Genomic DNA, 26,968 nt, shown 5'->3' on the forward strand with positions numbered 1-26,968 from the left:
CTCGATTGTCCCTTGTTTTATATCACTATCCTATCCTTAATGGCATAGCTTCGTTTTGAGTCCGATTCAAATGGCAGGACTAGTGTGCGAGACAAGTTCATTTTAGCGATAACAGCGATCGAGAGACAGAGCCGAAGCTCTGGTGCGGACCTGGCTCAGGGTATGTATCGTAATAGAAAGGAGATGTAATACACTGGACAATCGAGGATGTACATGCTTGGGCAGAAACAGGTGAACTCTATTGCCATCGCGCATATAATGAGCAGTGAGTGTATTGACTCGCAGTGGTCGTAAACGTACTGTTAACGTTATCTTCACTTGAGTATCTCAACGAAAATACAAAGAAAGGCAACGGTAGGTTTCCTCATTTTATTGAGAAAGTGGTCATTTGAAAACTAGAACCGTACTGGTCGTCTACAATGTAGAAACTATGTGAACATTGAAAGACTTGAACATATAACATAATGAGACAGGATGCACGACATGTATGCACGGAGACAGGAACACCGACTAGCATGGAGAAACATCTTGTAGGTATGTACACAGAAACATCAGCCCTTTCTGTATCTGTTGGCATCACAGTGTGAAGGACTACACTGACGGTTTGTATAAACAATAAAGTACTTCTGTTATATATCAGGGTAAATGTATAGCATTTATGTATTTAAGCATAAAGGTTATATTTGACCAATTTTAGTTTTTCATGGACTAATAAAATTGTGCGTTTGTTTTGGTAATAGAAGAGAACAAGTTGGGAGGTCATGTGAATCTTGTTCGAACAATTTGAATTGTATGTCTACTGTGGCAGTGTTATTAATGTAAGGTCACACCTTTTTTACTTGCTTTAAAGTTTTTTTACAGAAAAAATCATTTTGTTTTGTTACTGCTCCAATACAGGTCAGCTGGTATTAAAAAAATGATAATGGTTTAATGTGGGAGAAGAGCCTGCAACTCTGATGTGAAGCAACGGGAATACTGTTGTTCATCTATCCATTCTATCAATTTCAAGAACAACAAACGTTATTTTGACACTCACGTTTAATACATTAACGTCAGTGGGTCCTTGTTTAGAAAATTCTTTTTGGTGCATTATGCTTTCAGATTATCGGCGGGATAAAAAGGGAGCAAATTCTGATTCTTTTCTATTTCAACAAAATTTACAGTCGGCTGATCCGTAGAGCAAGTAAAAACAGTGTGGCATAATGAGATCGAAGAGACAAGGTTATTCAAGTATGCAACTGTTATCGCTACAAGGGTATTCAGTACATTTCTATATACAATTGTCAATACGTCGTATTTATATTACGAAATAAACTATTTAATCATAATGCAAACAGATTAATATAAATAACAAATAAATAGTAAACTTATAATTTAGGGATATCCGTGTGTACATATGATCTTTGAATTGTACTCCACCGATCTGACTTCGTTTAAACATTTGAAGCAGAGAAAATGTGGCATTTGAAGATGTACAGCTAATATTAAATACTGAATGGTACATTTGACAATAAAATGTCAGTGACTGATTTATAGATTCATGTTTAATATACAAACTGATTGTTTACCATGTGGTACAATAACGTGTAAATAATACAGTAATCTGTAAAAAGACAGATATGTCGAGTATATTGCACAACCCCGTTTAAGCGAAACACAATGCTATATGTGACAGAAAGGGTTATTGGAAGTGAATTGTAGTTGATGCCACTTTTGAATATCATTTTATTTATATTATCATGGGGATGGGGGAGGAGGAGGGGGAGCCCAAAGGTACAAAGGTCGGTGTGGTGTGGTGAAGACATACCAAGGATCACATTTGGGAGTCTAGGATTCGAACCCAGACAAGTGGTTCCTCGCCCCTAATGGACACAGATCTGTAATGCAACGTTTGGCGCCTTCGACCGCCAGATCTTCAGTCCCCCGAATAATTTCAGTGACTGACAGTGAGTACATTTATACACTGCTTTTAGTTATATTCCAGCAATATCATTGCCGGGACACCAGAAATGGGCTTCACACAATGCACGCGTGTGGGGAATCGCACCCGGGCCTTCGGTATGACGTGCGAACGCCTTAACCACTAGGCTTCACCACTGCCAATAAATCATTTGAAGGGACATAAATTTATATTCTGAAATATGACAGTCTTATAATAATGGTGACAACGTAATTCTTATCACTTCTGAATGTAGAGATAGAGTTTGCTGATCTTTCAACCAATGGAATCGGAAAACCGTTTGAAGGGAAATATACGAAGTGCGTCTCACTTCACTACTTGGTAAAGTATTGAAATATGTTCACACACAACGCTGCACTATATCAACTGGCGTGGTGTGGTAAAGGGGTGTTGCAGTAGTATCTGGACACGGTCAATGTAAAGGTCATGGTTGGACTTGTACACCAGGAACAACACAGTTTAATGCCTCCTCGATAATCCAACGTATTATGCCTCCATTCTTTTATGATAAATACCCTAGGTCTATTCGCTACAATAACTTCATTTTGTGCCCGATTTAACCTGCGTAACTTTGCAAATAGCCGTCCAATAACTTTACACTCATGAGCGGAAGAGACTATGTGCTTCGTTAGTGAAAAGACGTCACTTCTGAAACGAAGCTAAGGTGACGAATGGATCCAGGGTATTTATCTTAACAGGATGAGGTATAATACCCTGTATTATCGAGGATGAGTATAATGATACTTGTATGAAAACGTCTTTGAATCGAGAGCATCATGCTCGTCATTACATTCTTGGGTGAACTGGATGAAAAAGGTAGGTTCATCAATACGTTGTTGTCTGGAAGATTGTATCGGTGGTTGTGAGACAAGGGTATACCCCAACAGCACTATCCAATACCGCACTGTATTTGGCACGTGTTACACAAACACCAACGTCAGTTATGATTGTCTGTGGGAATTCAAGATGGCCGCTAACTAAACTTGGGCTTGGTACTGTAGCACTGAGTTAGACAGGGCACCCGGATGTGTGTTGTTCATGCGCAGAGCTGTCAGACTTTTGTTGTACCAATCCTCTTCAGGATTTTCCTGAAACAAAGCCTTCACACGTGAGTAAAATAGTTGGATATCACAAAAATACATCCTCCCATTCGAGGTTATCGTCATGGTTCGCAGTTGAGAATACCTTTGATGGACAATGTTGATTCTCTATTCAGAAATTATTGTTTGTTTTTAACCATATTTTATTGAGGCATATGGTCAATGGGATTGGACATATTATATACCACTCAAAAGAAGTTAGAGAACACTTGATGAATCTAGATTAACTATAATCATGTGAAAAAATCGGGTGTTCTTTAACTTCTGTAGTATTTATCTTGTTTATATAACTTGAGTAGTATTTATTACAAAAGTAATTACAATAAAAACATTAAAATGACAACACAGAGAAAACAGCTAATTTAACGTCAGGTTACGATAATCTGAATTCATTCCAAAAAGCTTTGGCAAAACAACACAAGCACACTCTCGGGCACGCACGCACGCACGCACGCACGCATATATAAGTGTAATTAACCATGAAGGGATTTTATCTTGGGAAACGGTTTCAGGAATGACTGGAAAAGTGTAGCTCCCTCAGAAAATCAAATGGTCGGTGCTGTACGTTTAACGAGCATAGTTGATGATGTCTCAATACAGTGGTGCTTACCATCTGGCTGACGAGGTTGTAGTCTGTGGCCATGGGGAACTGCTGCACCTGTCTTGGCATGGTCATGGACGCCATGTTGGAACTGGGCATGGAGCCCATCGACGAGAACTGGGCCATGGCGGGTGAGTACCCGGAGTTCATCTGAGGGTAGCGAGTCATGGTGTTCATGTTGACGTTGGCTGGGCTGGGGTAGGCGTAGGGGCGGGTGTTGGTGGGGTAGATGTTACGCATCATGCCGTTGCACGTGGGGATGACAGGCGACAGTGACTTGGCCAGCTGTTTCTCCTGTTTGCGATATTTAGCACGTCGGTTCTGGAACCACACCTGAAAAACAACAAACGTGTTAAAGGAGAACTAGATTCGGGCACATTGACAGTTACGGCAAGATTGATGCGAGTCATTCAGACCTACATTACTTTAATATTTGATCGGGAACTGAAAGGTTATGATTGATATCAAACTGGCATTTAATGATGATCCCAATAAGGCCACAAAAATGTTTCTCATCAATTCCACATGATAAATATGGCAAGGTGACCAGACATTTTTCTATGAAAGACGACAACCAGAGACACTAAACAAAGAGTGAGTATTTAATTCCAACAAGGAAACATAACTCTAATTGAAGACTAAGTGCAGAAAATGATAAATGTCTGAATTCGGAACCGTGAAAAAAGGAATGACCCGCACAACGATGAGGACCATTTCCCTTTCTTTGTTTTGGCCTGATCGCGCGCGCGCACGCACACACACACACACACACACACACACACACACGCGCACGCACGCACGCACGCACGCACGCACGCACGCACGCACGCACGCACACACACACACACACACACTAACACACACACACACTAACACACACACACTAACACACACACACACTAACACACACACACTGACGCACACGTGATGTTAAACCCCATTTCACCTTCCCTAGTTTTGGCTTAACAGAAAGAACGTCCAAATTCATACACGACAACTACATGGTGATATTTTATACATGTTACGTCAAATATAGAGAAATGAACCATGTGATAATAAACTTCAGCAACTAACAGCATTAGCAGGCTCACTGACTTGGTTGCTGCATGTCATCGTATCCCGTTTGTGTAGATCTCTACTAATGTCAATCATTGGATTGTCTGGTCCAGATTCGATTGTTTACAGACCGCCATCATATAGCTTGAATATTGCTGAGTGAGGCGTCAAACACCAACGAACAAACTAACAAACAAAAAGTAAACAAGCAAACGAAACAAACTTCAGAAAGCAAATGAAAACACTGATGTTTTTGAAGCGATAATTTATTTTCGTGATGACCATCTGCGGAATGTCAACGTTGTTAATATAATTTCCTGTGACATTTTCTGAATGTATTCCATGTCATAAGAATTATGTCTATATTGCGCAGGGAAAATGTCATTGAGCCATCAAAGCTCCGAGAACACTGGCTGTTGCAAAAAATGTATCACTGTTGTGTTTTGATGTCTGGAGGATGTAAAGACAAAATCAATACCAGCAGCCATAAGATGAATCGTCTTTAATATAAAACATCAACAACATCAAATCTGTCATCTGATAATGGACACAACTGGCAGCAAAAACAGGTCTTTGTTTTCACTTTTTGTCACTAAGAGTGCGACTCACGCATGACGATACTGGTGAACAGACCACATATATTGACTAGCTCGGGGAGGTGGCAGTCTGATTGCAAACAATTCATGCTTCTGGTCAGAAGTCCAAAGGGCTAACGCCATGCTCCCCACACCACAAACAGAAGCAGAAGTGTTGCTAATAGGACATGGAGCAGCTATGATTCAGGCTCGGGATGTCAGAGGGGGGTCCATTGATTCCACAAGCAAGCAGTTTCAGACAACTTGGTTAAAGTCCTCGGTATTGATTTGCATTATTGTGGAGTTGCCGCTACTCCACGCGAGACTGCCCCGGTCAGAAGGGTGGGTTAGTGCGCTCCTTGGGTCAGGGGACGTAGCGTGATCTGTGAACAGACTCAGCCCTTCTCGGGAAACTCACCGTCTACGAATAATGGACCATTGCATGAGAGATTCATCTCGCCTCATCCACGCCATTTCGTGGAAGTCGCCTCTTTTCAGCTCTTTGGAAATCTTGAAATGTCTTAGTAATCGAATTATGTTCGAAATTGATGTTTCCTAGTCATTTGGGTGTCTATTCAGCTCTTCAATTAACGTCCTTTGTAAATAGCTCTATTATGAGCGATAACTATGACCAATCTACACCTGCCCACAAGCCGGTCGATAGACCTCGGGACACGCTCCACGTGTGAGCACGTGCCAAAAATTAACTGCCGTACAGACGTGCGGTTCATACCGGTTGCAATTTATTTGATATTAATTAATCTAAGCAGATGTTTACGGTCCTACTTTCACATTCCTATACACTGATCGATATGTGGCCATTAAGTAAACAGAGAGCCCATTTGAGCCATTCCCCGCCAAAACAGCAATCCATCGCGACTTTAAGAGGCAAGCAGACGATAGTTGTGGATCTCGAGCAGACGGCTTGGGACTTGGCCCGCGTGCAGAAGAGATGTTGAAGGCAGGGGCGCGACCAGGTCTCGCGTGTTGTGTCATCGGAGAATTGGACACACAGTCGCCCGAAGACAGAAATTTGCAAGCTTTATGAAGCACAACACTCGCATTGAATTAGAAGTACCTTGGCGAGGGGTGGTAGCTCATCGCGGTGGAAGCTGAAGTCATAATGTATTCCTCTCATCGCCTTCGCCGTCTCCTGAGAACCTCGGGCGTAATGAAAATTGACAAAGTCGCTAATGGAAAAGTCTTTGAAGATCGTGGCACTGCTTCGACGCTCTGTGTGCAAAATTCCCCCTCCATCGACCAGAGTCGTACGAGAAGAGCAAGTGTTCGTCATTTGCGAAATCCAATTTCTACTTCCCCCAAAGCATCAGGATTGCCAAATACTATCACATAGAGGCGATGCCAACTTCGTTAGAATCTAAATGCTCACAAACTCATTTAAACATTTTGCAATTGACTGCACCTACCGCGCTTGTTATGGAATTAATTTTGGCGAATTGTTAGGGTCGGATCGGTGTAAATTGTTTTAGTCTCGTGTGGTAGACGACATAAAAGATAAATAAGATTTATCATGGATACGGGGACTATTGATCCTTCGACCTGGCAGCCGAAAAATGATGCTGATTTATATTATATTCGTCTCGTTTGATGATGGCAAATCTGCCCCCCGACACCATAGGTTAGCAGTCACATACAGGAAGCCGGCCAAGCGCTTATATACCTTGTTCACAGCCAGATGTCAATCTAGGCCGTGTTTGTGTGGATTGATTTGGGAAAATCATTACCGGTTTATTTCGGGAAAATCATTAAGGGGTCTCACTGATGTACAAGATCAACTTCCAACAAGAACAAGAATAAAAATGGGATGATTGAATAACACGGATATAATTAATATTATTTGCCGTTAATGTTCATAAGTTATTATCTTTTGGGTACAGAGTTCGCCTTTCTAACCACGCCCATACAGACGAAGACCTGGCAATGACACCACTTAGTGTCCAAAATGTATCACTTGTAATGTGCGGTTGGGGATTTCGTGGTTTGCGTTCGGAACTGTGATCGTCGTCGCTGGTTCATTTGAAAGGAACTGAATTTTATAAGGTTTGCACTTATGAATCTTCATTATGAACAAATGTACAAATTTGAAATGATAAATAACACATGTTGAAAGGATAACAGATAATGACAGTAAATGTAGGAATTATGTACATTCATTCCTAAAACATCTATCCAGATGATTTTAACTCTTAACAAAAATATTTTCTAAAAACTGAAACCGCCTTAAATTTGTATTCCACAAAGAACCAAAACAAAGTCATTGATGTCCCTCTTGATAAAACAAACAATCAGACTTATTTCTAATGTAAAAAATAAGTAGAAACATTTTTTCAATAATGTTGGTTTTCGTCATGTCTTGTTAACTGTAGGAGATGAAATAAGACGTAATAGTGAACTTTCCATTAAACTTAAAATTGTTTGACGTTTCGTGCTCTTTTTTACATGGAGCATCACTCACAAGAATTTTACAACAAAGAAACGTTAAAGTATTAACTATCGGTGTGCTTAAAGATATCGAAGAATATGTCAGGATGAAATCCAATTTGTTTCTTTCAGGAACTAAATCCTCAAACGATTCTGAATTTAAGTTCAATTTGCTGCGTGTTTTATAACGCTATTCTTTCACTCCATATGACGTGTTCGTAATGATTTCGTCGATGCTTCTTGGTCCAGCTTGAATTAAAAAAAACGTCGAAAAAATACGTTTCGATCGATAAACTCCAAAAAACAGCTTGCTCATTTCTTTCGCATTTCGACCAAGGACTTGCTTAGGGCGCTCAGGAACTCACAATTTTCCTGGGGTCAAAAAAATGTTACGCGTCAATTTTGAATAAGTTTAAAGTAATAGGGTCGTCGGAAGAAATTCCGGTATGCAGGAAGCGATACTGCGCTAGTTTTAAACCTTGAATTTAAATTCAAAATTGAATTTTAAAGTATTAACAGTTTGCTTTAAATTACAGAGTCGTGACTTAAGTAGGTGGGTTTATTTATTTCGATTTATTGTGTACTGTACTAACTTAGTTTTAACTAGTTTGGAGCATGGTGAAAATATAAATGTTAGATTTCGTTTCCAAATTTGGTTCGTTGCCGTTTTCATTATGTTTCAGAGGAGTTACTTGTCAAGTTTTAAAACTGTTTAATACCTAAGTGACTGTTCCATGAATATAGACTAATTGCTACAAGTCAACAGGCTTGAAACTTATAGTTCACGAATGCTTAAAATTTTTAATATTTATTTTAAACGCATGTTTGAACAACAGAAAAAATATAACGTGACCAATAACATGCAAATAACATAATTGTAACCCTCTTGCGCGAATAGATGTGCATTTATATACTTTCTGCAAAACACGACCTATTTATACCAATTATTTAATATTTTTAATGTTCACTATCTTCCGAGTTTTATACGTTTACGATTTGTGTTATATACACTCCACCTTTACCCTTGAATCAAGACATACATGAAGAACTGTTTCCAGACAATGCCATATGCTTTTACAAAACATTGGTCTGTGTGGATGGTTCTAACTAAAAAGAAAAAAGGATATTTCTAGATTCAAGTAAAATCCTTTTGCGACACATAAAGAAGTTATCAACAAAGCTATGACAAGAATAAATAATTTCAAAAGCAATTCAAGGTATTTTGGGGACAGTTGCCATGGCTGCTGCCATCTTTAATTAGTGAAGGTATGAGATAACTTTCATCGACTTCAGAAAATATAAAAATTACAATCTTCTGTTTCTATACATATCCTGTCGATGAATTGGAGTGAGTGAGTATGGTTTTACGCCGTTTAAGAAAAGAAATATTCCAGCAATATTACGGCGGCGGAACCAGGAATGGGCTTCACACATTGTACCCATGTGGGGAATCGAACCCGGGACTTCGGCGTGACGAGCGAATGCAGGCTATCCTACCGCGCCTGGTGAATTGGACGTCTATATCTTACGGTGTTTACGTCAATAAATATATTTCATATTGAAAAATAAATAAACATAAAGAACACATTTAAATGGAAGGTAAAACGTTTTCGCTTCACATTTATGTGATTTAACGTATCCATCGATTTCTTTTTACATGGATGGTGTTTGCTTAGTATTATGAATTAATCGGGTTACATAAAATTCGCTTAACAGGAAAAACAAATTGGAAAATACGCTTATCAGATTAGCCTAATTTATAAAATAAGAAAACATCAGTTCCAAATCATGAGAAAACAAATGTCGCTAATGGCGACCTCTCCATCACACAAACAGTTCAATTCTGAAAATTCTCTTATTAGATTGCCTTCGTTTAACGTCAAGCGCACGGGGGACCACAGTATTTGTGAAGTTTGAAGATAACAAATCAAATTTTTCGACAGTTGTTCTACGGGGTTCATTTTGGAGTGTCGGACATGTAAAAACCACGACTCCCACCCATAAGCTAAAGAACTATTAAAGGCCATCTGTAACTCTAAACCAGCAGTCCTCCAAGGATTAAGAGTGTCAAAAACCCGTCATGCAAAACAATCGAAATTGTTCGAGCGCTTTTTTTCATGAACAAATATGGCCAGAGGCCATCTCCTTGCCTCCCCAACTTCACACTTTTTACCAATCATCTCAGCAGTAATTACACCTTGTTGTTATCGTTAATCTTTTTCTCTAAGTTTACCAGGACAACAGACGGATGCTCAGCAAGAAGGAGAGCCCGTGAATTCCCACAAGGTCCCCCCTTTCATCCAAGGACATCCAAGTACCTCAGTGGCTTACACTCAGAGCCGGCAAGTCACAGCCAACCCACGATGACTTTTAATTGACGATAACGAGTCCCCCCCAAACTCCTCTCTCTATTAACTAGAATGTTCCCAGTGCTACTTTAATTCCTCATCCACCCTACCGTGGAAAGTGATTAAAAGGGGTTCCACAAGAAACCAGTCTCTGGCGTTAATCGCTGATCTGATAGATAATAGGCGCAAATAGTGTAGTCCCAAATATGGCCCCAGAACGCCATGGCATATGCCAAGTGTCCGTAGCTTAATTAATTTGTAGCAATGGGGCGATATTTGTTTACTGTTGTGTGTCTTGTTAACGGTGCATTTTCATCGTTGAAGTAACTGGACATTTCTTTGATCTTGTCGGCGTTTAAGTTGTCATTAAGGACAGAGTGACCTTTGCACTTGACCATGTTGCGTCTTGACCCTTTCCGCTATGTCATTACATTAACATGCCACTTTGATATACCGTTATATGCCTCGTCAATTAAATAAGTCTAATATAGTTTATTTCTAAAAATAATAAGTAATAATTTTCTATAGAGTATGATAGCAATAGTTACAATTTGTAAAACTTGGCACAAACGGACTTATTCATTTAACGTGCATTGAACATATTAACTTACATGACATCAATTGGAGCTAAATGGATATGTATGCTTAGCTTTCCCAAGCTCTTATACATAATAAATGCAACTTCTCTGATATATTAAATTATTTCCTTTGGTTGACACTTACCAATAGTAATAATGTCAACAATGAAAAAATTTAAATTTTACAAATAAACTTTTCTTAATATTTACTGCGCACATGGTGATATAGCTGACCTACTGTGTGATAGTTTAGATACGAATACTATTTTTTTTCTTTTCGAGATATTTTGCAATTTTCATTCAATGTTTTTTTAAACATTTTCTTGTCAGTCTCGGGTTTGAAGGTTGTGTGAAATAGTCATTCACTTTTCATAAACAAATATTCTTTAAGATTACTTGTATGTAATTCATATCAAAATTAAATTTATATATTTTCAACATAGACATAACAGCACCATGCTGACCATTAGGTGGCCGTGAAAGTCATAACATAATCAGATTTTGTCTTCGCCATAGTTTAATATATTTTAATTTTTCCTCTTTACGGTTAATTATTAAACAGAGGTTTCAGTTAAAACGTTCATTAAGCCAACGTTGAAAAGACATTTCCCCCTAGTTTTACTAGAAGTTAATAACAATGTGAAAGAATTGAAATGAATAATTTCCCAACAATTTAAATATTTCGGATAAAAAACATGTTTCTTGGAATTGAGAAACTTGGGAAATCTTGATTGTCCAGACTTTAAACAAATGCAAGCATCGATTCACTTGCCATGAATCTATATACACAGACAGGAGACGTGAAGAAATCTAACAATTTCATTCAATGAACCAAATATTGAACAACAGGACAATCTGGATTGATTCCACGATCAGACAACGGTCAAGTCCGGTCAGCCGGACCAAAGACAGCGGTCTGTTACCTTGGCACCATTAATAGAGCCGACAGACTGTCCACCTCGGCGGCACAGTCGGATGTTAGGCCTCCTTTGTAATTAGTACCTCGATGTTTAGAGCACCGTACTTAAGGCAGCGCACCTTACAGCTATTCGCCACCAGCCTGGAAGATGTGTTTAAGACAATGGCCCTCACACATGACTTCTCCCCTCCTTACCATCTCCCCATCTGCCATACAGTTAGGCCTGGAACGCCCGGCAGGGGGTACCGCGAGGGGATACGCTATGAAACGGGACTCTCTTCATCGGCTCTAATTGAGGGGGATGCCTCTTTGAGGAATATGATAGACGCCAAGGACGATGCCTCCCCTTCTGTCAATACTTTCATACCGGATATAATTTGTCTATTTTTGCAGTTGGAATTGTCAGCTTTGAAAACGGGATACAGGGTACATTGTAATCCTTTTCAACAATTCTTAATAAAAAAACACATTCATTTTAGTAAACATTGTAGCTTCTATCAAGAAAAATATTTTTGTTTTTTCTTGTACATTAAAACTTCTATTTTGGTTTATAATATCGTGCTTATTTGTGAATGTTTCAAAATTATTCGACGAACGTGCTTAACGGTTAATTGAACGAAATGTTATATTATCGTAAATTAGGTTGAAGCGAATTAATGCCTGTAATTTTATGAACATGTTGATTCTCACATTTATTTATAGCTTTTTCTCTTTTACAAATAGTCTGTATACATAAAGAAGTTAACATAAGATGTTTTACCAACGGTGTCGACGCAGACTGATCACAATGACAATCACTCATCGCCTTACAAATCAAATGATTGTCTACTGACGTTCTTTAATCTAACAACATGTTCAAATTTATTGACAATCTCGTAACCAATCGCTTCTACAGTAAAACAGCGCGAGCAGTCAAAGCCTTGAACAGTAATCGAATTTATAACACAAAGTCGGGAGAATATCTTAAATTGAGTGGGGTCAGTACGACTACAGCTACCCGTAGCGTTTGGACACGAGAAAGAGAGGAGGGATTCCATGGTCTAATTTTATTACGAGAAGTCAAACTCCTCTTCTGTCTGCTTCTAGGATCAAGGACTGAAATTCCGGAATAAAAAATACAGATTTGTAAATAAGATTTTCTAAAAGTCGCGGCATCTGTCAACATTAATATTCATCCGAAGACCCCATTAGGGCGCTTATAGCATCACTATGCCACACGGCGCAAAAAACTTTTGACACTTCAAATCCTTAGACTTAGCTAACACGTCGAAGTTTCAAATTCTCCGACCACTTTTAATGGCACCTGTCGCTACCTATATGCCTCTTTTTCAAATCTCATGAAACTGTACACCAAGGTTGCACCAGGTGTATCCCGTTTCCTCACGGTGAGATGGGTTTTGTAATAGGCTTAAGTAAAAGACGAAGGATTATTGTCATGATCTGCCGTGTCTGCGTGAAAATAGTCTCCCAGCGTCCTTGTTCCTCCGAGACAAAAACAAATTAATTACATATTTTGATTTCTTTCTTTGACAAAATTTTACTTTAATGGTGACGTTAAGAGTTGAACTAGATGGAGACCTTTCTCTTGAGGAAATACTCTTATTGGTAGTTTTGTAATGAAATGCGTTAACATTATTGAATGCTTATACCGTTTGATTGCATATCTACTTACATATTACATGTTTATTGTACTTTTTGTGATACATGTTTTAATATATTTTTCAAATTATTCTTTCGTCTTCCAGAATAAGAAGAGATATATATATATATACACAAGAAGAAAAGACAGAACAGTAAAACGGGGATTCAAACATGTAACGAAAAAATGCAAAAGAACACGAGCTAATGAATAATTCATTTCATCCGGATTAATTCAGTGATGTCAGAAAAGGAACAGTACCGGTACAGAAATCACGAATACCGTTGTCACACACGCCTTACATAGGCATATAGAACGCCCATGCTCGGCGGGGCGTTTGCACGATATTAACTGATAAAAATAGTAAAGTGTGAACATCAACATCAAATTTCATTTCCATATAAATCTTAAATTGTTAGAATTAATCTCAGAACAGGTTCTGCTGTAATTTGCAGTTATTTGCTAGTATAGACCTTGACTCAATACGAAAGGACAAACCAAGATGAAAACGTCACAAATTTTATAATGTACAGATTTCTAAAGTGTTTTGTGTAATATGAAATAAATAGAAAAATGTGTGTAAAGGAAAACAATCTTTGAACGAAAAACATCCAAAATGAAAAACAGAATCAACATGAAAAATGTGTTTTTATGACGCAATACATTCTAATGATAGTGTTGAAACATAGATGTGAAAATTGTTTTCATAAAAAAACAAGGGCCTAGCATGTTTTAGGTACTGACATCGTTTTGCCATTTTCTGTAGAATGACCCGATTTAGAGATTATGTGTTCAATGGAGATGCGTCATTAAGACATCTACAGAAATTGGATTGACTAGTAATCGGTTCCACAGTGCTGTCTTGATGTAGTAATACATTAAACCGTGGTGAATTATTTATGTGGCTTTTAAAGCAAATGAAAGACAATGAAACTCTTTTCATTTAAATATGATATCTCTAAATATTCGCATGGGGTCTCTGACAAATGGAGTATCGGGACGAATCTATTTTACCACTTGGGTAACAAGAATTGGACAAAGTGAGAACTCTACCGTGGCATTTGTGATTTTGAGGTGTCTGACAAATGGTGTGGGCGGGGGGGGGGGGGGGGGGGGGGGGGGGGGGAGCTTTCATCTTGTGTTTCGGGAGAAGCTCATTTTCCTTACATAGGACAATCAGCGTGAATGAAGCGTTAGATCCACCATACTGCCCTACACGACATTCAGTAGTGTGAAAGCACATGTCTATTAAATATCTGCTGGAAGTACCTTTAAGCTAATTCTTGCGATATCTATGCTTAAAAAATTATGTGCATTTCAAGAAACTTAAGCTGTGTATCTGACTAAAAATGTGTTGGAGACATAATCCAGAGGTTAGTAATTAGATATGTATATTTGAAATCATATGTTTATGACTTCGCCTTGATATGTGTGAGATATCACATTCAATGCCAAATAATATCTGTCCAGTTACACGGAAGTCAAGCCTAGCAGAACACAACGTTCCAGTGTTTCACATGAAAGTCTTGAAATTAGTACAATCCCTGGTCCTACGGAAACTTAACTCGCAATGAAACCCTGTCAGCGACATCGTTTTTCACATTTCAACCAGAAAAACCTCAAATGCATTACATGAAAGAGCAAGACTGGCATGAAATCTCAAGTTTAATTCCTGTAATCCGTATTAACCTTTCAAGAAAATGGCGTCGGATTTAGGTTTAGGAAATGGGGATTATGCCACCGCATCAGGTATCGGACACGGCTAGGGACAGATATGGGCCACGAGAGTGAAGGAATCCTCTACAACAGAATAAACCCTCGTTAAGAGAAACCCCCCAAGGTAGAACTAGGTGGGTAGCTGGTAATAAAAACAGTGCAATGGCCCAGAAGAGGTCGTTGATGATTACATTATTGTTAATATACCAGGCTTAAGTGCCATTAATGACTGCCATCGAAAACTCAGGATACATTACTGGTGTTTAATATAGAGGAATATTAAGATGGCGCTCGGGGCAAATCACTGAAATAAATCCGGGTTTGTGCAGAAAGCAGGACAGTGATGATAAAGTGAAAGACTTTTGGTACGGCACGGCTGTGTTGAAGTTACTTGGTACGGCACTTGTGGTTAACATGGCTGATCCTGCAAATGTGTCCTACTCTTTGGTCTGGGTTTTGGGGGATTAAGTACTAACTATTTATTTATACACACATCATATGAAAATAGGTTCGCCTTATTTTTCGGACATGAATCTAGTTACTGGGTGAATTGAATAACGCCTTCTAAATGACTTGATTTAAATGTGACATTTGATACCGTGTCAAAAAGGTGTAAAGTATCAAAATGGAAGAAGATTCATGAAACAAAATGTAGAAGAAATTATTTTGAAATGTATTTGATGAAACTATCGTAGTTTTACAAAAACATACTGTTTGTTGAATGTAGCATAAACATACTTTTTGACGAATTGTACTTAAACATCCTTTTTCGTGTCTCATAATGCATATAGTATTTAACGTATAATATGAGATATTGAGAACAATGCATGGTTATCAGCATATAACAATAATTTATAGTTTCTAAACATGAGGACTTAAGTTACTGCAAATATAACACTATCACCATCTGTTATTATATTTGCATACTGAAGTCGGTGTGCATCTGCATTTAACAAACATGATGCTATAGACATTGTCTTCTTGTTTACTGTCTCCATTTATCTCTTCACTGAGTAAATCTTTCAAATAGTTTTATGGTAGATATGTGGAGGACAGCTCCAAATTGACGCATCAGTGATAAAATTATGCATGTCTGATGCAAATACCTATTTTGACTGATATATGTTCACGTGTTTCTTTTTCAGGTGAACAATTGACTGGTCTTTGCTAGTGTTTGTGACGGATGTCACAGGTGGGGCTGAAAACGCTCACCGCGTCGCAAACACCTAGCATCATCGCTATTTGATAGCGATACGTGAACACATGCTCATGATGCAGTCGGAAGCGTACAGTGGACTTTGCTTTCAGCAGAGCTTTCTTATGAATATGGAAATGATTTTGTCGCTTTAATTTATTATTATCACGGTTCATCACAATAGAACCTGCGTGGACATATAATTCTGTGTTTCTGTTTAAACAAGTGAAGGGTTGTTGCGTAAATCGATGCTCATGATGTCAATCACTGGATTGTCTGGTCCAGACGCGATTACTTACAGATCGCCGTCTTATAGCTTGAATATTGCCGAGTGCGGCGTTAAACAACAGACAAACAAACAAAGGATTGATACACTCGCATTCTAAACAATAGAGCTACAACATCGTCGAACATCTCTTGAGCAGCTGTTCTTTTTGCTTCAGCTTTGTTTCAATAAACAAAATACATTTGTGATAATTTAATTTTGACAGCCCAGTTTGAATTAAGTGTAAATGAGTGAGTGAGTGAATTGGGTTTAACGTCGTTTGACAGTTTTACGTTATATATACTATGCAGCATCTCATGTTGGAGGAAAGCCCAAAATCATGCAGGTCTGAAACGTTCACCACTTTGGTGAAACCCAGTGCTGACAAATCTAGAGATAATATGATCGCTAATCTAGGATTCGAAGCCACGATCATACGATTCTGGCCCGACTGAGGGACGCAAGCCACATTGCACAGAGAATAAGGGCACCTTATAAGACTCCTGCTATGCTATCAACAAGTATCATTTAGTTTAAAGTCACCATAATTATTTTCTTTTGAAACTGATGAAGAATGCATCAAGCTGTAGTTTCACGTCTCATTGTGCATTGCATGTTAAAACCAAAATACCGTATACACTTAAACTAATACGCACTATATCTTAATGCTTACCTGAATTCTTGCCTCATTTAGCTTGGTGATTCTTGCCAGTTCTTCTCTACAATATATATCAGGGTAGTGGCTTTTGGAGAACGCCGTTTCCAGTTCCCTTAGCTGCTCCTGGGTAAAGGTCGTTCGGTGACGTCGTCTCGCGGGAGTTGGGCATGTGGCTGCAGATGGGTTATGTCCCCCTGAAGGCCCTGACCCTGTGGATGACGAGGAGAGGGGCGAGATGCCCGGCGAGCTGCTTTCTGGTTTGAGCTTCTTGAAGGCACCCTCCTGCCCTGAAAGCGAATAATGGCCTGCGTTCATTGGCAAAGGTTAGCTGATAAGTATATAGTTAGCGGCGTAAAACCATACTCATTCACTCTTATGCGTGACAAGTATTTACTTCATATATGTTGAAGGTTCAAAACAGCGATAATGACCTTCTTACAAAGCGGTAGTACGTGAGTATATATTATTTGAAGGATATCTCCAAAGTTGAGGCATCAGTGACAAAAATAATGACGGATGAAATTCCCTATTTCGACTTGTCCTTGGTGTTCCTGTGCCTTTGCATGTGTTTGTGAAGGGCGCCACCGGTGGAGCGGGATACGCTCACTTGTTCGCGAACACTCGGTAACATTTGATAGTGATTCATGAACACATGCTTATGATATAGTCGGAAGCGTGAAATGAGCTCTACTTTCAGTAGATTTTTCTTTCGATTTTTAAAAGGATTTTGTCGCTTATATTTCCATCATAGTCATACAAAACATGTCACTTATGGTGAGAAAAGGTTATTTGATGAATTTATGACGCATAGATAATGTTATTTTTGAAGATCCTAGCACCCCCACCACTACCCTGAAAAGATATAACGATCGTACCACACTAACGTTCTGTGAAGATTAACGGCGTATATCTCAATGGTCAGTGCTGACTACCTGGAAGGTAGGCGATACTCTGTGAACACGCATTATGTAATCACTAGACGTTATGGCAGAACATTGCTTCATGTAGAAATCATATATTGTCTTTTTTACTTTTTTTTTTTTTTCAGTGTCTGAATCCGGGCAAATGTCCTATAACTGTAAATAATGTAACCGGGGGATTATTGAGTTGTCAGAAAGTGATTAGATTCTGTTCACACAGCTGAATAAAAGCGAGATGCATCACACTATTTGTAATATAAATGTAAAGACTACAAGAAGATGTAGTGGAGCCGGGATCTAAGTCCGGTTTAGACAGCAGTCCGGATTAAACAATTCTGGTTATGACCAACGCTTTACACTATATCACAAGTGTCACTTAAGACAGATTTTGTTCTCCTAATTATTATATTATAACATGAATGAAAATAACTTTGATTACAATTATATCACGTTCTATCTGGTAAACAAATATATTCAATTATCATTTTAAAAATCATATCCTATATAGATGCGAACTCTTATGTTATCAGCTAAATATCAAAACTATTCGTATATAAAAAGGACCTACTTTGAATGAATCGTGTTGAATAGCTGCCCAATACTCTGAATAAATCTATCATGATTCGGTGATAATGTGTCGAAACATTTACTTCTCAACTCAAAAGGTAGAAATCACGGAGTGCCTATACTTGGTGATGTTGCTGGAATATTGTGGCGTAAAACCTTACTCACTCACCCATGAACAGAACAAGAACTACATAAATTGACAACTTCATTGTTTGGAATATGTTCGATGTCACATAACCAATTAATTATGTTCTGCTCGATGTACTTAAACAATTATTTAGCTGTCTATGTCACAAATAAATGCGCATATTTATGCATCCCTCTATCCGAGATAACGAAAATAACAAGGCATAATTCCCTCAGAATGTATTAATCATTTTAATATTAATTTAACAGAAGTATGGAAAATGTATAATTTGTACTAACCACCATCATGGATATAATAGGTAGTTTTTAGTAAAACGTTTTTACTTAAAGACAGGATACCAGGTACCCCACACTCTGACTGGGTCAAGAAACGGCACTTTACACATGGGTCTGTATAAACAGCGACCATATCATGATTTCCGCTGTCGTGCAGTAGTATAGTCCGACATGTGCACTGTCACGTCACGACATACAAGGGTATGATAATTATATCCCTTTACTGATATATTTTACCTTTCAACGTGTTAACAAATTTCAATAATATTTTGTTGTTGATATATTTATGATCTATGTTGCAGGAGTGAACACCATTAAACGATTGACCGCATTTCGATAAATATATTCCTTTTCTGCATTTCAACGTATAAATATATTCATTTCTTTAGAAATGTTTATGTTTTATATAGGCCAGAGGATTGAACATATTGATCAGCCGCATTTCGATATTAGTCAACATCATGTTGTACACGTGGTATCCCGTGGTACATTTATCAACATACTGTGGTCAGTCAAACTCAAATTGACACTTCTTAGATACAGTCATTGTTACGATTACTGTTGTCTGCGTTGCGTTAATATTCTACTTTACTGCAATACTCATCCGTTGAGTTTTCATTAAATATGTTCACAATTTTTCATAATTATTGAAATCTAAATACAATTAAAATAAATGCAAATAATATATCAAATAAATTAAAATTATAATGAATGGAAGAATGAAAGAAGAATATGTGCACTGATACATAAAACATATTTAAAATTGAAATACCCAAAGGTTTACATTAGATCATAAAGTATGTACAAATGAATTCCACATCTCGCTTTAATAAAAGCATCTCTCACCATGCCCTCAGTTGTCTGAGCATATATTTCCCCGACCCCCGGGCTCTGACCTCGACCCCCAAGCTTCCTACCCGACGCTACAGTATCGAGTTGTTCCCCAGTGACAGATGGGGACAGGACCTTGTTACTAGTTGGACATCACGAACACATAGCGCTAAATGACCACAACAAAGGCCAAATACTGAATACCCGTAATCAAATCTGTCTCATTTGTCGCCTGTGATATTTGTGACAGTTTTCATGTGCTTACGGCTAATTACTGTTCACGGTCCAGACAAGGGAGATTTATGTGTGGCTACTCGTAGAATATTTGGAAACATGTCAGGATTAACACATATATAGTTACTAATGTGGTGTGATATATGTATATTTAATAGCCTTAATACCAATAAAGAAAGGGTTGACTTATGAATTTCGACTTCTTTTTTCTCTCTACAGTGCTACGTGTCGGTACAGAAACTACTGACGCAATGAAGGCACTGGAATCTGTACGTTGCATTTGAAAGCGTAAAAAGTATGTTGAAATCCATATCAATCCAACCTTCAACGTGTCATGGTTTTTTAAACTAATATACTTGTGCTGCATCGGTAGTGATATTTTGGCACTATTTGATTTTGTCGGAATCGTACAATGAACAGAGATTTCTTATGACTATGAAAAGGTCTTTGACGCTTTATTATTATTATTATTATTATTATTATTATTATTATTATTATTATTATTATTATTTCAGTATTATCAGATTTAGATATTTGCTTTTGTATTATTGTTATCATTATTATTATAAATTATTAGACATTGTCTAATAAAGTATATTATGTCATTATTCTTGGAAAACGGATCACTATCGACACGAAAATGTTGCAGTAGAAAATGCAAAACGTGAAAAACATTTAAACTTTGATTTCATACTATTTATCCTTTAACCTAGCTTACCACAACGTGAATATTGGCATTGTATTTACAAATGCAAATTAGCCAGGTCTCCAAAATCTCTCTCTCTCTCTCTCTCTCTCTCTCTCTCTCTCTCTCTCTCTCTCTCTCTCTCTCTCTCTCTCTCTCTCTTTCCCCTCTCTCTCTCTCTTTTTTCATTTACTAACTTCAGTAATGAAACCTGCAAGCCCAAAATTGCAAAATCCATTCTTAGAAGGTTGCGATATTTTATGAGAGCAGTTTTTCTTTGCTTAATTTTCTTGTTCAATATATCAGTGATATGCTTTTGATCAGGGTCATAGTTATCTTCACTGTTTTCCAGTATTTGAAAACAAAAGATACACACTATTTCCATCAACTTTGTCCATACACTAAATAGATAACTTACCGAAGTCAACGTTTACAATTAACATGTACAAATATTCTGTTACTGCTCTTCAATAATATTGAATGAAAGCATGTTATTTTAAAAATTACAAATTTGATACTATTGTGCCTTGTTTTGTTCATTCAAAAAAAATAATCCATCAATTTGCATAGGAAACCTACAATTATATGAGACCGAAGTTTTTTTCGATTACATTTAATTACTTTTAACTGTAGATTCAAATTGAAAAACATTCTAAAGTATCACACTCAATACATTTAATTTGAGGGAAAGTAGTTGTAAAAAAAGAAAACAAAATAGATTTCAATGCGAATTGGTAATGTTTTAGTAATGTCATCCCAGATATCTCAGGATCGAAGAATTGTTTTGTCTCTTAACTCTAAAATATTTTAACTAAATACGTAATAAGCATGTAAGTTATTACCGGCGCTTGTAATATGCGCATCAACTATTCAAATTCTACCCGAAAACGGCATGAATACTGAACAGATTACACGTGAGTTTTCTTTTTCATCTTCCAACTTCTCATTAAATAATTTTCCTGCGTGTTCGCTATATTCTTAATTTGTACGTAACATGTAAATATTGTATTGCATTCAGTTTAAGGTACTATAAAGAAATTAATGCATACGAAACAATAATAACATGTACAGACATGGATTATTCATTATAACATATTTCTGAACAAAGGTTCAAACACGTGAAACTGTCACTAAATCTCTGGTAATAACAACTTCACAAGAGGAATCTAGATAATTAGGGGTAACGCAACCAAGAAACCCTTTGACACTTAAATCTAATAATATATAAGATGACACATTATATCATGGCGGTAATATTGGCACGCAGTCTCACACTGAGGTGTAAACAGATGCCTCTTGCATCATCTCTCGGACACTATCCCGCTCTCCAACATGGCAGCGAAGAGCTCTTGAAACTAACTAGTTATACTTGTCAACACTTCACAAACATACAACAATACAAAAGTGATAGAGTCATTTCCGCTAACATCACTCTCCCGACGTGTGTCACACCCCGAGGGGTCCCCCTCCCCTCCCGACCCCACCCACACACTCCTTATCCCCTCTCAGCTTACACGAACGCGTGCGACCCCCAAGCAGCACGTGCGACCGTTTTGTTTGTTAGCTGGTGGTAAAGAGGTCTTACGAGTGACTTGCGACTTTCCCTGACTGTCATACGCCAAACCTCCTCGTTAATTAGAAACGACGGGATAATACCTGCATGGCTGGTAGTGGAATTTTCAAGGAGAAGTTTGTATATTTTCGTATCATTATGTCACCGAGCAGTTATACAAGCCGTGATAAACATGGGATATCTGGAATGTATGGTTTGGTTGTTAAGCTCTCCACGCGCAAACCTTTTACTAAGGTTCCAATGTTTTGATAATAATGCACTTATAGCTAAGGTTAAGAATTTATTGGAAACTGTCTTCATTGTCGTACGGCCCTTAACATTATTGTGTATCAGAGAATTTGTATAACACATTAATAATATTTTTCTAATGTTCTGAAAGTTATTTCTTTCCCGTATTTCCAATACTCTCGGTAAATGCCATGTCCGTCGGATAAAATATTGAAAGTAAAATAATGGTAAGTTTAAAATATTGATAAATCGAAAAATGGCAATCATTGAATCGTATACTAGGTCCTGTTTTATTTTTAAGTGGCATTCTAGAATTTGTACCGCGGTATGAATGAAGACAGTACCGACTTGTGGATTTCAACTCCATTATTCTTTCAAAAGGACAGTTCAAAATGTTTCTAGCATCTGTATCGAAACGTCGCATTAAAAGAATAATGAATTTGAACCCAGAAGGCAAGTCTGTCTTCATCTTTACTGAAATTAGCAACATAAAAACAGTACATCTCCACCCGTCTGTTATTATGATAATGCGGAAGATGATAATAATAGAAAAAGGAAAAAAATCAAGTTATTGACATTTTCGTGAAAATTTACAAAATTCTTTAAGAACCTAAATCTCTCTCAAAATATAAATAGGTTTATTGCAACCAATGACAAAGTGTTAGAAATATAACTTTGTGTGAACCAATTTAATCGGACTCAGAAACATAGCCACACGTGTGTATGCACCAAAACACAAACGAAGATTCGCAACTAAGAGAAACATTTTATAATTTTCGAGACGAAAAATACGTGTCGAAGTGATGATTTTTAACATTTATTTCTATATGAAAATTATATGTTTAAATATATATAAGCATTCTTGTAAATAGAACAAATATTTTCTGAAAATAAATTTTAACAAGTCATCATTTTCTTCATACACATTTCTTATGAGAATGACTGTTGCGGGGTATTCACATTATTGTAGAAAATCTGCAAAACGAATTTATAGAACCCTGTGCTATGAACCTGCTGGTTTTGTAAAACGAACACACACCTAGAACACACAATCAGAAGAGATTCAAAATGGTGTTTAAGTCATGTTGAATAAAAGTCCGACGAGGTGAATTTGTATCGGCGGAACGATAGAATTTGATGAAAAAGCAAATGGTATAAACTTGATTGTTTTTCTAGAAACACACAACATAAACATACACAAATATAATACACAAGCAGTAAAAAGGTTCCAAATTGTATTCCAGTCATATGCAATTGAATACAGCTGAAAATGAAAGTGACACAATGCATAATGCGACATTTAACAACCCCTAAGCATCAATGTATAACGTTATAAGATAGAAGATGTACGCATACAAAATATCAACATACCTAGCTTCCGTATTGAGACATCTCGGAATACTAAAGAGAGGCCTGGTATCAGAGCTAAATATAATGTTTTATCTCTACGCAGTTGCACGATCTCTACACGGCGACTGTTTTGCATCCAAATGGTAAAACTAATTTCAGAATGTGTCGCGAAACATTTCTTAAAAAATAACTCAACGATTTACCGAACGCTGAGATAAAACTTGAAATTGAACTGATACAATGACATTTCAAAGCTGTCGACAACTCGGAATCGAATAATGGTATAAATTTAAAGAATTTTGAAGGAGAAAAAATAAATTTGAATATTACCTCGTATAGAAATATGTCCGTATTCGGAAGACAGAAATTATTGGTTCTCCCATCTTCTACAAGTTGCACGTAGAAATACCGGAGGAGATAGAAATTGTGTGTGATTTTCATCAATAATTAAATATCACTTTGAAATTGTATCGTCACTAGTGTAAAATGAAATTACTTAAACAAGTATATTATGTTACATTCATTAAGCGTTTCTCCGAAGCCAGGTATTTGATAACATTCAATCTATTCGATTAGGTCGGACGCTCACAATAGCTAAGCCAATTATTAAAATCCGATTTTCATCGCGCTCAGCTGTAATTTTTTGTTTGAGAAATTAACACGGATAGAGCAACAAAAGTGATTTGTTTATTGTGGGACCTACCTGTGGGGTCGGGAAGAGACCGGGGGGTGGAAACGGCTGCCGCGGCGTCCATAGAGTACAGACTGGTGAAATCGTCACACTTCCTCTTGTCGCGGTCGTCAGCGGTAGGGACTCTTTGCTCTTCTGTTAAGGCCGACATTTTCCTCCGATATTTCAGACCTGTTCAGCTGAAGGGGGGATCTGTGAAAAAATTAAACTGACTAATGTAATTTACTTTCACGTACATTTATACCGCCTCTTGTCGTGCGCCGAAATGCCGCACGCTCACAACCAATCAGAATTCAACAATAGTGCCAATGATTCGTCGCACGCGACTATGAGCCGTTCTCGCTTTTGATTGGTTGGTTTTAGGCTCCTATGGTTTGCTAACAATGTAGGCGGTGCCGCGGTGTTCGGTAGTGAATCTGGAATTCCCAAAGCTCCTTTTCTGTGCGAGATGTAACCGTAGAATCAATAAGGGAATGTTAGGGCCGTAAATGGACCTTAATTACCGCCTGAAAATTGGGTCCCGTGATATTACCAACTGTCACAACACGAGAAAAAAGATTCGCATAGCCTTGGGCCTGCTCTGTATTAAAAGCTAAAAAGTTAAGAGCTCAAATTCAGACCCTGTCCTCGGAAGCAACTTACTAAAGAAAAGTTTATTTTTTCATAAAAAGAGGGAGATGATATGCATGCAAAGTATTTCAAAAATGGAAATGTAAGACTCGAGTCTCGAAGCTTAGGAACCAATAACCATAATAAATACATGAACGACAACTTTCTATTTAATTCATTGAAAATACAGTAATGTAAAGCATTTCTTTCTATATATTTAGATAACATTGCTGAATGGCAAATAAATATATTTCTTAAAAAAATTCTAAATATTTATCCTTAAAGTAGATACATCTCAAAATAATATTTCCATATGGTATAACGGAAAGTAAAAACATTCGACTACATATTGAAGACTTCTGAAGTACATTTACTTGCTGCATAAAAATGTTTGAAAAGAACATGGTATCTCAATGTATATTTAAGTCAAGCATCAGTCGTATCAAAAATATAGTATTTGTACAGATGATACTTGTGATAATCATGTCTAGTCAGTTATCAAAATACATGTAACAATGAATGAATAATAATAATCTTACTCTTTAAGAAAGAATCTATCAACTTTGTTTTCATAGGTGAGAGCGTCTACCGCCTGTTAAGATTAATCAAGCAAAATTGGAATTACAAAAGAAAGTCTTTGATAGGCAGTTAGAAGATGGGAGAACATGAATACATAACCCTTTTTTATGGATAGTAACTTGTTTTGAATGAAAATGAAGTTGCTATCCAGTAAAAGGTGTCATGTATTCATGAAACAACAAAAGACGTGAACTTGCACACTTTGACGACAGTACTGTACACAATGTAAAACGCAGACTAAAAGATAATTCTAGATGTTGACAATATACAAATGACATATGAATATCAATATGAATTGTAATAATTTAATATTGAGGTATCAAATTACGTTGTCAGGTATCATGATTCTATCTGATTCTGGACCCTCGACTTTATCTTAGCTGAAGTAGTTGCCACAATGACTGACAGAGTAGGGAAGTAGCACGGGCAGTATCAACTGACTTGCTGGTATAGATCACAGTTATTAACACGTTGAGTGTACCAGGGCTGTCGTCTACATTGATCCATCTCCAGGCATGTGTGTCTTAGTACTGGAACTACCCTGGCAGGATTGCCACCATCCCGCGCGTTATGTGGCCGCTCACTGCCGCAGTGGGCCTTGGGTTATTAACACACTCGTCCTCAAGGAACTAATTTATTCTGAGAACAATTCTTAAGCAAATACATTTTTAATGTGATCTTTGTGTTCACTTTGCCTCAGTATGAGTGTTACGTTAATTTTTAAAATCATTTGTCTTTGCAGAATTTCTGCTAGTTTAGTTTTAACGTATTTCGTTGACCTAATATACAATGACATTAAACAAAGTGACACATTTACTTTCCAAAATTATAATTTTTAACAATATTTCAGCATGTTGAATATTTACAAAGAAATAATATACATGCGTAAATACATACATACCAGTCGACAGCTTCGTGATCAGGTGGCACATTCAACTAATTCGTCCATGACATTACAGGTTTTTACTGCTCTAAACACTTTTATTGACTTTTTCTCGATGACGATTGTGTCTCTACTTTCATTTCAGTTGTACATTTAATGCCAGACATCGTCTCAAATTCAGTCACGAGCAGCTGCACGACAGCAACTTCTACTGTACTACTACAACTACGACAACGGCGGTAAAGGGGTGATTTAACTAACAACGACAATTGGTGACGATAACGTTTCTTAAATAAATTTCATTATTATTTCAACTATTTATACTACTACTACTACTACTTCT

The 26,968-nt window shown here is 37.4% G+C and overlaps 1 protein-coding gene across 1 annotated transcript; it reads right to left on the bottom strand.

Moving 5' to 3' along the window:
* Nucleotides 1-235: 235 nt before the first annotated feature.
* Nucleotides 236-24,738, bottom strand: LOC124146408 (homeobox protein unc-42-like). The gene is made up of 4 exons (XM_046516680.2): nt 24,567-24,738; nt 17,068-17,357; nt 3,671-3,994; nt 236-3,048 (listed from the first exon to the last, which is right to left on the bottom strand). The coding sequence occupies exons 1-4, from the start codon at nt 24,703-24,705 to the stop codon at nt 2,938-2,940; spliced, it is 864 nt and encodes a 287-aa protein (XP_046372636.1). The 5' UTR covers nt 24,706-24,738; the 3' UTR covers nt 236-2,937.
* Between the last annotated feature and the right edge of the window lie 2,230 nt (nt 24,739-26,968).

Source organism: Haliotis rufescens, unplaced genomic scaffold (assembly GCF_023055435.1).
Source record: "Haliotis rufescens isolate VD_foot unplaced genomic scaffold, xgHalRufe1.0.p SCAF_82, whole genome shotgun sequence".
In the NCBI taxonomy this organism is placed as follows: domain Eukaryota; kingdom Metazoa; phylum Mollusca; class Gastropoda; order Lepetellida; family Haliotidae; genus Haliotis; species Haliotis rufescens.